Genomic DNA, 13,237 nt, shown 5'->3' on the forward strand with positions numbered 1-13,237 from the left:
TGCCACTAAGGCTATCCACCTAGCGGGGTGAGTGTCTGCTGGACCGGCAGGCCAGAAGGTCCCTGCAAAAGATTGCAGGGTACCTTCAGCTTCTGGTGTAGGATCTTTTTGTTCCACATAACCATGCCCTCCCCCCAAGTTAGCCCTTTTGTCTGCGGGGGTCCTGGAATACCAGGAGTCCCCTGTTCATGTGCTGAGGAGATCCACCCAGACTGGTCCTTTGCCCAGGAACAGTTCATGCTCCTGCACTTAGGAGATCTACTCAGAGAGTCAGTCACAGCAAAAGATTGGACCAAGATGCCAAGACTCTCCTGACTGCATTTGAAGGAAGAGATGGGCATGGTGCCAATGCACAGAATTCCTCCAACAACCTGAAAGACAACATGACACCACCAGAATCCAGGATCACGCATAAGAATGAAACACCCTACTCCAGAAAGTAGAAGAAATCGACTTTTAAAAAACATATTTTTAATCCCAGCACTAGGGAGGGAAGAAGTGGAAAGGAACAGAAACTTACTGAAGTAAGGAATCTAAGGACTAATGGAGATATGATCTCATACTTTCAGTCTAAAGATTTTGTAGATGTAAAATCTCTCTAGTGGTTTTAGTTGCTTTTGCTTTTCTGATCTTCAAGTTAAACACCAATATCTGTCTCTAGGTTTTTATTATTCATGCTATACCCAATATACATGGCCCAAACAGGCACTGAAATATAAGGTATCCCCTCCTCCACACAAGCTATTTGCCCTCCTCTACCTCTAGGCAACAGTGTGGTTGGCTAAAAAAATAAATTCAGACCCTATAAGAATTATACCCAACTTCTCAATGGAAAGCAATGAAAGACAGAAGTTCCTAGACAGATTGCTGCAGACATTAAGAGACCAGAAGTGCAAGCCAGAAAAAGCTTCAATCAACTATTGATTGAGAAACAAGATCTTCCATGACAAACACAAATTTAAACAATACTTATTTACAAATGCAGTCTTACAGAAAGTACTGGTAGGAATTCTTTTAACCCATGGAAGCTAACAGCACTCAAAAACACAGGCAACAGATAAACCTCACACTAGGACCACTCCAAAGAAAGGAAACACACCACAAAACTACCACCAAAATAACAGGACATTAACAATCACCTGTCATTAATATCTTTAATATCAGTGGACTCAATTCATCTATCAAAAGATACAGGCTTAAGACAATGGAAATGAAAGCATGATTCTCCTCTTCTGTACACAAGAAGCACACCTCAAACTCAAAGACAGACATAAAAGAGTAAAAGATTTTCTTTAATTATGGCTAGAAACCGATTATGAGTGAGTACATCCCATGTTCATCTTTTTGGGTCTGGATTACCTCACTCAGAATAGTGTTTTCTATTTCCATCCATTTGCATGCAAAATTCAAGATGTCATTGTTTTTTTTTTACCGCTGCTGAGTAGTATTCTAACATGTATATATTCCACAGTTTCTTCATCCATTCTTCCACTGAAGGGCATCTAGGTTGTTTCCAGGATCTGGCTATTACAAATAATGCTGCTATGATGACTGAGCCCCACATTGGAGCACTGGACTGAGCTCCCAAGGTTCTGATGAGGAGCAGAAGGAGAGAGAACATGAGTGAGAAGAAAGTCAGGACCATGAGGGGTGCGTTCACTCATGGAGACGGTGGGACAGAACCTAAACAGGAAACTCACCAACTCCAAGTTGAATTGGGACTGCATGGAACATGAGACCAAACCAGACTCTCTGATGTGGCCAACGGTGGAGGCTGGACTGAGAAGCCAAGGAAAAAGGCGCTGAGCTTGATCTTCTGCATGGACAGGCTCTGTGGGAGCCTCCTCAGCTTGGTTGATCACCTTCCTGGACCTGGGGGGAGTTGGGAGGACCTTGGTCTTAACATAGAGTAGGGAACCCCGGTGGCTCCTTGGCCTGAAGAGGGAGGGAGGTGGTTATGGGTGGAGGGGAGGGGAGGGAAGGGGGAGGAAGATGGCTCTTTGGCCTGGAGAGGGACGGAGTGGGGGTATGGGTTGGAGGGGAGGGGAGGGAAGGGGGAGGAGGAGGGGAGGAGATGGCAATTTTTAATAAAAAATAAATAAACTGGAAAAAAAGAAATCTCACCAGGAAAAAAAAAAACGAAATTTTTAAATATAAAAAATAAACCAAAAAAGTGAACAAAGGAAAAAAAAAGAGTAAAAGATTTTCCAATCAAATTTACCTAAAGAACTAGCAAATATAGCTATCCTATTATCTTGTAAAATAGACATAAATCTAAAATAAATAAGAAGAGATAAAAAAGGACCCTTCATACTCATCACATGAAAAATCTATCAAGATGAAGTTTCAGTCCTGAAGATTTATGCCTCAAATACAAGAGCATGTATATATATATAAAACAAACATTACTATAGCTTAAATTGCATATAAATCTCACACACTAATAGCAAGAGACTTTAACATCAATCTCTCCCCCAAAGGATGGGTCAACCAGACAGAAACTTAACAGTGAAATAAGAGAACTAACAGAAGAACATTCTACCCAAACACAAAGAATATATCTTCTTTTCAGCATGTCATAGAACCTTCTCTAAAATTGAACACATTCTTAGTAACAAAGCAAACTTCAACAGGTACAAAAAAGTAGAATAAACTCCTGTATCTTATTGGATCACCATAGTTTAAACTTAGAATTAAACAACAACACTAATTGCAGAAAACTTACAAACTCATGGAAATAGAACAGTGATCACTTAATTCATCCCTTGGTCAAGAAAGAAATAAAGAATGAAATTAAAGACTTCCTAAAATTCAAGGAAAATGAAGGCACAACACCCAAACATATAAGACACTATGAATGCAGTGCTAAGAGGATATTTCATAGCTCCAGCTGCCTATATAAAGAAAGTGGAGAAATATCACACTAGTGACTTAACAGCACCTCTGAAAGCTCTAGAACAAAAAAAGCAGATTCACCCAGGAGGAGTAGAGATCAGGAAATAATCAAATTTAGGGTCAAAATAAATCAAATAGAAACAAAGAAAACAATACAAAAAATTAATGAGACAAAGAGTTGTTTCTTCAAGAAGACCAATAAGATGGACAAACCCTTATATAAACTAATTAAAGGATAGTGGAGAGAACATCCAAATTACCAGTCAGAAATGAAAAGGGGGGCACAACAAGAGACACTGAAGAAACCCAGAAAATCATTAGGTCATATTACAAAAACCCATACTACACAAAATTATAAAATCTAAAAGAAATGGACAATTTTCAGGACAGATACAAAATACAAAATTAAATCAAGACCAGGTGACTGATTCAAATAGACCTATGAACAGCAGGGAAATAGGAGTTGTCATCAAAAGCCTCACAACCAAGTAAAGCCTAGGGTCAGATCATTTTAGTGCAGAATTCTACCAGAACTTCAAAGAAGAGCTAATAGCTATACTCCTCAAATTGGTTCACATAATAGAATCAGAAAGAAGATTGCCAAACTCTTCCTGTGAGACTAAAGTTACCCTGATACCAAAACAACATAAAGTCTCAACCTAGAAAGAGAATTACAGACCAATCAGCCACATGAATAGTAATGTAAAAATACTCAATAAAATACTGGCAAATCAAATCCAAGAACACATGAAAAAAATATTCACCATAATCAAGTGGGCTTCATTACAGAGATGCAGGGATGGTTCAACATATGAAAATCTATCAATATAGTCTACTATATAAATAAACTAAAAGAAAAAACATGATCATCTCATTAGGTGCTGAAAAAGCACTAACAAAATCCAACACCCCTTCATGATAAAGGTTTTGAAGAGATCAGGGATACAAACAGCATATCTAAACATAATAAAAGCAATAAACAGCAAGCTGACAACTAACATGCAATTAAATGGAGAGCAATTCAAAGTGATTCCACTAAAATCAGGAACAAGATAAGGTTGTTCACTCTCTCAATATGTATTCAACATAGTTCTTGAAGTTCTAGTTAGTGCAATAAGACAACACAAGGAGATCAAGGGAATTCAAATTTGAAAGGAAGAAGTCAAACTTTTGCTATTCACAGATGATATGATAGTATACATAAGTGAACCCAAGAATTCTACCAGATAACTCAGCCAGTTAATAAACACCTTCAGTAATGTGAAATGATACAAGACCAACTCAAAAAAGTCAGTGGCCCTCCTAAATACAAATGATAAAATAGCTGAGAAAGAAATCAGAGAAACATGACTATTCACAATAGCCACAAATAACATAAAATATTTTGGGATAACACCAATCAAACAAATGAAAGACATAGTTGACAAGAACTTTTAGTCTCTGAAGAAAGATAATGAAGAAGATGTTACAAAATGGAAAGATCTCTCATGCTCTTGAATAGGTAGGATTGACATAAAGAATGGAAATCCTACCAAAAGAAATCTATAGTTTCAATGAAATCCTCATCAAAACCTCAACACAATTCTTCACAGACCTTAAAAGAGCAATACTTAACTTCATATGGAAAAAAATCTAGAATAGTCAAAATAATAACAATTGATGAGAAAAGGGGCCACAAATTTAATGGAAAGGGACATATGAAAAAAATAGAGAGAATAAAGGGAATAGAGACAAGTCAAAAATAAACAAAATGGAAGCAAATCGTATTATCTGGAGTAGAAAACATTTAGTCATCAAACAGAAATATTAAAAGCCTACTAATGTATGGAAAGTCAGTCTACTTATATCACAGTGATTCTACTTAGTAGTTTGAAAGTATTTGATGAGCTTGAATAATGTTCTATTTGCAGGTAAATAAAACAAAACACTTGATCCTTTAACCTAATTAAAATGAGAACTTAAATTGCAAATTGCAGCTTTTCACTTATTTTTATGGACTTAATAGTGAGTTTGAAAATATGACATATAAAGTCAGAATAATCAAATATGTAAATGACAGAGACAAAATAAGAATGGTATGTTTTCAATAATAAAATAAAGTAACCTTCCTATTTTCTAAATAAAGCCAAAGTTTTTCTAGTTTAAGTCTAAATTGTTTGAAGACTGAGAAAGAAAAGTAGCTGGAAACATATAGTGTCATAATTGAAGCAAGGGATTGAATTCCCTGGAGAAACTGTAAAATTAAATCACAGATGACTTGGTAATGTGTTGTATGGGTTTTGCTGTAGAAGTTTAAATGTGTTCAGTTACCTTGTGAAGAACAATTCTTGTTGAGGACAAATTGAAGGTAAGACTTGGGGAAGGGTGTTTTCCAACCTCCATGATGTTAGGGAGTCCTTCTGTCATGGAGAGACCCACACATTACTTAACACACATGCGATAGATATTATTTTATGTTAAACTCCTTCAAATGTTGGGATAATCTTCATGATGATTTGCCTTCATATTCTTTCATATTTCACTTTATACTTTTTGTAAAAGTATAATAATATTTCTTATATTTCTTAAGACTTTAAGATTTGAAAATCAATTATGAAGATGTTAAATGAATGTTATGTTTTGCTTACATCTGTCTTAAGTGTGATTTAAGTCACGATAAGGCCTTCCAGTAGATCTGATGAACTTCCCCATTCTTGCAGTCCTGCTGCCGATTTATGACTTTCACCAATACATAAAATGTCCTTCTTTGAATAATATCACAAAAGTGAGAAAGTATGTAGGTTATCAATCAAGAACAAACAATCTCTTAACAAAACTTTATATTATTAAAAATATTAGTAAAATTGAGCTGGTAAATGAGCATATTACAAAGTTACTTGAATTTAAATGATGGCAAGATTAAAAGTGACAGTTAAGTCATGTACTTTGATGAGTGAGTTTTAAGTGAATCTTTTATTTTGGTTTTTTGAGACAGGGTTTCTCTGTAGCTTTGGAACCTGTCCTGGAACTAGCTCTGTAGACTAGGCTGGTCTCGAACTCACAGAGATCCGCCTGCCTCTGCCTCCCGAGTGCTGGGATTAAAGGCGTGCACCACCGCTGCCCGGCGAGACTCTTTTTTAAAAATATTTATTTATTTATTATGTATATAATATTCTGTCTGTATGTATGCCTGCAGGCCAGAAGAGGGCACCAGACCCCTTTACGAATGGTTGTGAGCTGGGATGATGTGGTTGCTGGGAATTGAACTCAGGACCTTTAGAAGAGCAGGCAATGCTCTTAATCTCTGAGCCATCTCTCCAGCCCCTTAAGAGAATCTTATATGACCTTGTAGAGAAACCTGACATAGGTATAAAATCTTCAGGGCGTCTGTGAACAGCACAGCCTGGAAATGATGATCTGAGGGAGACAAAACGGCAGTTTGATTTAACAAGTCTCTCAGCCAGTGTTGGTTCATACTCTGAGAGTCTGACACAGAGGGTTTTTTATGGTATATTTAAATACAACACAATTTTGTGAAAAAAATTCTTGGTGTTAGTAAGCTCAACCCTACATGCACAACAAAGCTGAAGACTTAATTACAGGGAAACACTTTATAAAGTACATCAGACATCTTTCACAAAGATTGGTTCTATCAATTAACTGAAAAAAAAAAAAGCTCAAGACAAGGGTCTCAGGAATGATTCTGTGTGATCTCTGGCTACATAGAAACTACAAAAGTCACAAGGCCATTAGAGCATGTCTGTTCACAGCCTCCTGGGTAGAAAACATAATATACATCTCTCCTCTTGAAAAAAACAAACAATCCTATGTGTTTTACATTCCTGGTTCCCCTAGTGCATATCTGTGCATGAAAGAACTTCTGTGCTTCCTACACCAAGATGATAGAAAATTCTCAGAGGCATGTAGTTTGCCTTTTGACACAAGAGTGGATAGCAGACTAAGCATAAAATACCTTATTGTTTGAAATCAAGGTTTCTTACACATTATTTTTAAAGAACAAAGAACAAGGCCACATATTATCTCTGAACTCAGTATATTGAAGAATTTGATTTCTATGCAATCAAGAAGAATACAAAAATATGTGTAGAGAATGTGCATGTGTTTTCAATTGTATAAATCTGTGTATTTATGAATGTATATGTGTACATGTAAGTCTATGAAGGTGACACAAAGTATAGATGTAAAGTACTGTGAAATAATGAAACTTCATTGAAAAGAAAAAGATGAAGATGCCTTAGTGAATGTTCTTGTATCCCAGATCTGTAAGTAGGCATTCTCAAGGTTCTAATGGAAAATGTATCTCAAAGGACTTAACTGGATTGTTGCAAAATTTCTAAAGTACTTCCCAATGTCAGGTGAAATTTGAATCTGTAGAAATCATGAACAATTTGGATATCAGCTGCTTTCTTAGGACAGTAGTAATACAAAATACAATCTATTGAATCTTTGCAAAAACGTGAGAAAAATATATTGGTTGGATTATAAAACATATTAATTTTATACATAAATTCAGAGTTTTCAGATGTGAAAATTTCCCACAGCAGTACTCACAGGCACTCCTAGAAGAAATGAGCAATCCTTTCTGCGAGGTATGATTTGAAGTTTCTCTCTGTAGGCTCATATTTGTTAGTAATTTTAAGTTTAGGCAATGACAGGTTTTTCATATATATGTATATTTGTGCACTACTATATCTATTCATATACTATATATAGTTCATTGTTTCCATATTAATTTTGAGGCATTTTACATATTTTGAATGACATTACATAGCATAGAACATTGAGGGTAGATGCTTATATTTATTCTAAGCAAATTTCACTATCTTTTTTATTTTTACCTCATTTGCCCCCTTTTCCTCATTTTTTTTGTCTTTTCTGTGCTCCCATCTTTCAGTTTCTTTATAAGTCCAATATTTCTTTTCTGTTGATATTTACTGTCTTTCCATATTCTATTTATTTGCTTTTCCTCTCCTCTTTCCAACACATATCAAATATCTCATTCCTCAAAATAATTTTATAATAGTTATTTATCCATTAATTATTCAAAAGTTGGAAAGGCTGGAAAGATGGCTCAACAGCTAAAATGGACTACTGATCCCAAATTCAGCCCCAGTATCTGTGATGAGCAGCTTACAACTGCCTCTAACTCCATCTCCAGTGCACCTACCATCATCTTCTGGATTCCTAAAATACTTCCTCATATATGACATATACCCACTTACACATTTACATAATCAAAAATAAAAATCAGATTTAAAAAATGGAGGATTATTATAAGATTTTATGATACTATTGATTAAACTATCATAAAATGTATAATGCAATAATATGTTGTATTTAAATGGATATCTCTAACATCTGTACCAATATTCTATTCTTTTTTAACTAAACACTGTTCCTTGTCCTTTTCTTACATCTTCTCTTCCAATTTTACTCTTGAGCTTTATCCTAACCTTCTGTATTGACAATCTAATTTATGTTCTTATACATGTTAGAGGAAATGCACCATCATTAACACTACTCTCTAGATCTAAATTCATTTTTCACAATATTACATAACTGGTTTTTACTAATACACTACTTCCATGGATTTGGTCTGGGTAGCCCAGATAGAGTTCAGTGGTATTTTCTTTAATTACAACAAAGTGTTGTTGGCTTTAACTTTCCGTGATGGAATAATAAAAACAAATGAGACATTGGTGGAGCAGTTTAGGAGTAAGTGGTGAGTGAAATTGTGTAACAAAAGTATTATGTTATACTTGCCCCCTTTGAAGAAAATGGGACACAGAAATATATAGGTTGAACTTTTTTACTCAGAACACTATAAAGTTTGTATATTTGTTCTGATATATAAAAATTAAGTTCTGTAATTGTAAAACAATTTTTAACTCAAAATTATCAAGGTGCCATTCAAGAGAGTTAGGGAAAGTGTTGAGGCTTTGTTTAATATGTGGATATATGCCTCTGTCTTCTTAGGTTCTCTAGAGTTTTATCATGAAGGAATGTTGGGTTTTGTCAAAGCCTCTTTCTGTAGCTAATGAAATGATCTTGTGGTTTCTTTTCCTCAGTCTATTTTTATGGTGATTATAGTCGTTGGTTTTCATATGATGAATAAACTCTGCATCTGTGGGACAGAGCCAAATTAATTACAATGGGTAGTCTTTTGGGTGTATTCATGATTTTAGTTTATAATTATTTTTCTGAAAAATATTTTTGTGTCTGTGTTTATTACAGAGATCATCTGATAGATAAATACTTTTTGTTGAATCTTTCTCTGGTTTTGTATTGGGATAATGCAGACTTCATAAAACACATATGAAAATGTTCCTTCTTTGTTTGTTTTATGTAATAATTAGAGAAGACTGGTTCTTTGTCTTTCATTGCTGGTATGGTAGAAATCTGCAATATAATCAATTGACATCAAGCTTATTTTCATTTAGTTATTTCTTTTTCTTTGTTTTGTTAGAGATCTATTTAAATAACATGCATCACGTTGACTTGATTTTGGCAATTCATATCTAGCTAGAAATTAATTTATTTTAAATTTGTCAGCGTAGCATTGTATAGATATTTTTATTTTTGAGATTATAATAGAATTACATTTCTCTCTTCCCTTTCTCCTTCCAAATGTTTCCATATACCCATTTTCACTCTCCTTTAAATTCATGCTTTTTCTGCTAATTATAATTGCATGGTACTACACACATATTTACAATATATAAGTCTAATGATAAGCTGTTTTGTCTGTATAATATTATTTGTATGTATGTTGTCAGGCTTGGCTGGTTGTCACTGGACAAATTGGTGTGCTCTTCTCTGGGAAAGACCACTTACTTACCCTTCCAGTTTTTTCTGGTTTCCTATAGAGTATTGTGTAGGATGAGGCTCTGTGGGCTTATCCTGCCAAATTTGGCATGTCCATTGGGGTTGCCCTTCTTCAGATGACATTTGGCATCATGCTGATGATAGTTCGTGTGTATAGCTTCAAATATTTGTGGGAGACACAGTCTCATAGGAAACTCCATAATTCTCTGGCTCTTACTATCTTTCTTCATGCTCTTTTATAATGTTTCCTAAGCCTTTGGTTCAGGAGAGTTTTATAGCTATATTCCTTGGAACTTGGCTCTAAACCTACCCATTTTGATTGAGTGTGGTTTTCAGTAGTGACCCTATCTGTTGCAAAATGTAATTTTCTTAATGGGGAGTGAACAGTATAATTCTTTGGGGATATAAGAACAAATGTTTATAGAATTTTGTTTGAAATTATACTGGTTAAGTAAATTAGTGGTTATAGATTCTCCTTCAATAATCATGACTTCCCTAGGACTGAATTGTTAGATAAGTTTCAAGTACTAGACATTGTTCCATTATGGAACAGGTCTTAAATCCAATTTGAGAGCTGTTGGTTATTGGCAAGATATTTGTGCCAGTATAAGACCAGTATTATTAATGTCCATGCTAGTCATTGAAGTGTTTCATAGGCCTAATATTTGGGTTTGACTGTTGATTGCTGCCCTCCATTGGAAGCTGGCATATTCCCTTCTGCTACCATAAAGCTAGTCTGCAGGGAGAGACAATTCAGGTCATTCCTGTATCAGGGATTTATGGGCTCTGTTTCATAACTGCACTGTATATAGATTTTTATGTTATATATTTATGATACTCTGAATTTATTCAATGTGTGTTATAATGTCTCCATTTCATTTTCTGATTTTATTGAGTTTTCTATTTCTTTTAATTAACTTGCCTAGGGTTTTGTTAATCTTGTTAATATTTTTAAAGCATCAATATTTTGATTGAGTGGTTCTTTTTATTATTTTCTATATATTATTTCATTAATTTTTTGGACTTAATGGTCAATTCCCATCTATTCTTTTTGGATGTCATCTATTATTGTTTTAGCAAGACCTTAAGGTACTACATTATTACTATAAAATATCTCCAAACTTTTTTAATGTAGTCACTTAGTCCTTTAAACTTTTTTTTACTTATAATGTATTATTATATTCCATATATTTACTATGATGTATTTTCATTTTTATTCAATTTTAGGAATTTATTTTAAACTTGCCAGGTAGGTTATAGGCTCCATGAGAGATTTCAATAGTACCTTTGCCCTAAATGAACACACTATTAAAATGACTCCTCATGACTTCTTGCAGTATTCATGTACTGGGCCATATCGCAAACCTCATCAGAGATGCATCTTCTTCCAGTTAATTGCAATTAACATAGAGACTTCAACTGAACAAATACACAGAATAAGAGATAGTTAATAGTTTAACCAAAAATGGAATGTACATATAGCATCTGTGTCCCCGAGATTCATGGAACAGAAGGTAGAAAGATTTCAAGAATAGAAGTCAGTATATAATATCTAGGAAATGGCATTTTTAGAAATAACACAGTAGATGCAATATAAACTCACAGTAGATATAACTGTTTACACAAGACTTGTAGAAAGTTAAAACATACAAAATCTTCAGTACAGGATAAGAATGTATGTGGGAAATCTCACCAATACCTGAACAATCAGTTTTGTTCAATAATGTGACATATGATATGTCTACTACATGCCAAAGCAAGCCTCATTCCTAAGATTATTTGGGCAAAACAAACTGGACTCAGTTCATGAAAAAGAAAAGAAAACTCAAAGTGCATAGGAAAGGATTTCCATTATTTCCATCAAAGATTTTATATATATTCCATACATATATATATATATATAATCTTTGATGGAAATAATGGAACCTTTCAATGACACATTGTGAACTTTATTGTTTATTCTGTCTCCACAGTGAACATACTCATAATGCAATGGAACAATTGGACCTTCAGCTATGACTTCATCCTGCTGGGAATTTTTGATCATAGCCCTCTGCATACTTTTTTCTTTTCACTTACACTGGGCATCTTCTTCATGGCCATCTTGGGTAATTCTATCATGGTACTTCTCATCTACTTGGATGTTCAACTTCACACCCCGATGTACATCTTCTTAGCCAACTTTCCCTCATGGATCTCATGCTCATATGTACTACAGTGCCCCAGATGGCCTTCAACTTCCTCTCTGGGAACAAGTCCATCTCCACTGCTAGCTGCGGATGCCAGATATTCTTCTATGTATCTCTACTTGGAGCCGAATGTTTTCTGTTGGCATTAATGGCCTATGACCGTTATGCGGCTATTTGCCATCCATTAAGGTATCCTATTCTCATGAGTCATAAAATCTGTAGTCTCATGGCTGCCTCCTCATGGATTCTTGATTCCCTTGATGGCATAATAGAAGTTGCAGCAGCATTGTCCTTTTCGTATTGTGGTGCCAGAGAAATACCTCACTTTTTCTGTGAGGTTCCAGCCCTGCTCACTCTTTCATGCAGTGATACCTCAATATATGAAATGATGATATTTTTCTGCTGTGTAATTATGCTTATCTTCCCTGTAACAATCATTATTACTTCCTACACTCGTGTGATTCTGGCTGTCATTCGAATGTCCTCTGCTGAGAGTCGCCACAAGGCTTTTGCAACCTGTTCCTCTCACCTTGTGGTGGTGGGAATGTACTATGGGGCAGCCATGTTCATTTACATGAGACCCTCTTCTGGTCGTTCTCCTAATCAGGACAAAATGGTGTCAGCTTTCTATACCATCCTTACTCCTATGTTGAATCCCCTCATTTATTGTCTCCGCAACAGAGAAGTAGCCAGAGCATTCTTAAAAGTGTTACAGATGAACAAGGTTGCAGTGTGAGTTAGTTGATTATTATGCTCTAATTTTAGCTGTATTTTAGGAAGTTGGGCTTAAAAAATTAAAAAAAAAAAGGAATACTATGAGTTCAAGTCCAGCATGATGAACATATTGAGTTCAAGACTTACCTAGGTAAGACAGCAATGTCATATCTACAAAAGCATTTTTATGTGTAAATTGGTGTGATAAAGTAATACATTACAACAGCTTATATTTTTCATCATTGTAGATTTATGGTAACCACCTACAGTTAAATTCATGAAATAAGTTGACTTTTTTATTTTTTAAATATGTCAGTTATTTTTGTAGCCAGGCCATATGTTTTCGTCAGTAATAACATCTAACATACAATAAATATTTTTCCCTCACAGTCCTTGCTCATACAAAAAGCCTTGACAGTTTCTTCTATTGATTTCAGCCTACTTTGAACTTACAATATTCCTAAAAGGAAGGTACTAATGTTCTACTAATTCTTATATGTGTATTCAGGTCTAATACTGAAGATAAATGCAAGCAACAATCAACACACAACAGGGACACAACATATTAAGTCTAAAGCACACCATGTATATTTGTAATAAAATATTTCTCTAAA

General features: G+C 34.8%; 1 protein-coding gene across 1 annotated transcript; it reads left to right on the plus strand.

Moving 5' to 3' along the window:
- The first annotated feature begins 11,704 nt into the window (after positions 1 to 11,704).
- LOC119824300 (olfactory receptor 2M3-like) lies at positions 11,705 to 12,645 on the plus strand. The gene is given in 2 exon segments (XM_038344435.1): positions 11,705 to 11,885; positions 11,888 to 12,645. Coding segments are annotated over 2 exon segments (936 nt in total). The 5' UTR covers positions 11,705 to 11,707.
- The last annotated feature ends 592 nt before the right edge of the window (positions 12,646 to 13,237 follow it).

The sequence above is a fragment of the Arvicola amphibius genome, chromosome 10, assembly GCF_903992535.2.
Source record: "Arvicola amphibius chromosome 10, mArvAmp1.2, whole genome shotgun sequence".
Lineage (NCBI taxonomy): Eukaryota > Metazoa > Chordata > Mammalia > Rodentia > Cricetidae > Arvicola > Arvicola amphibius.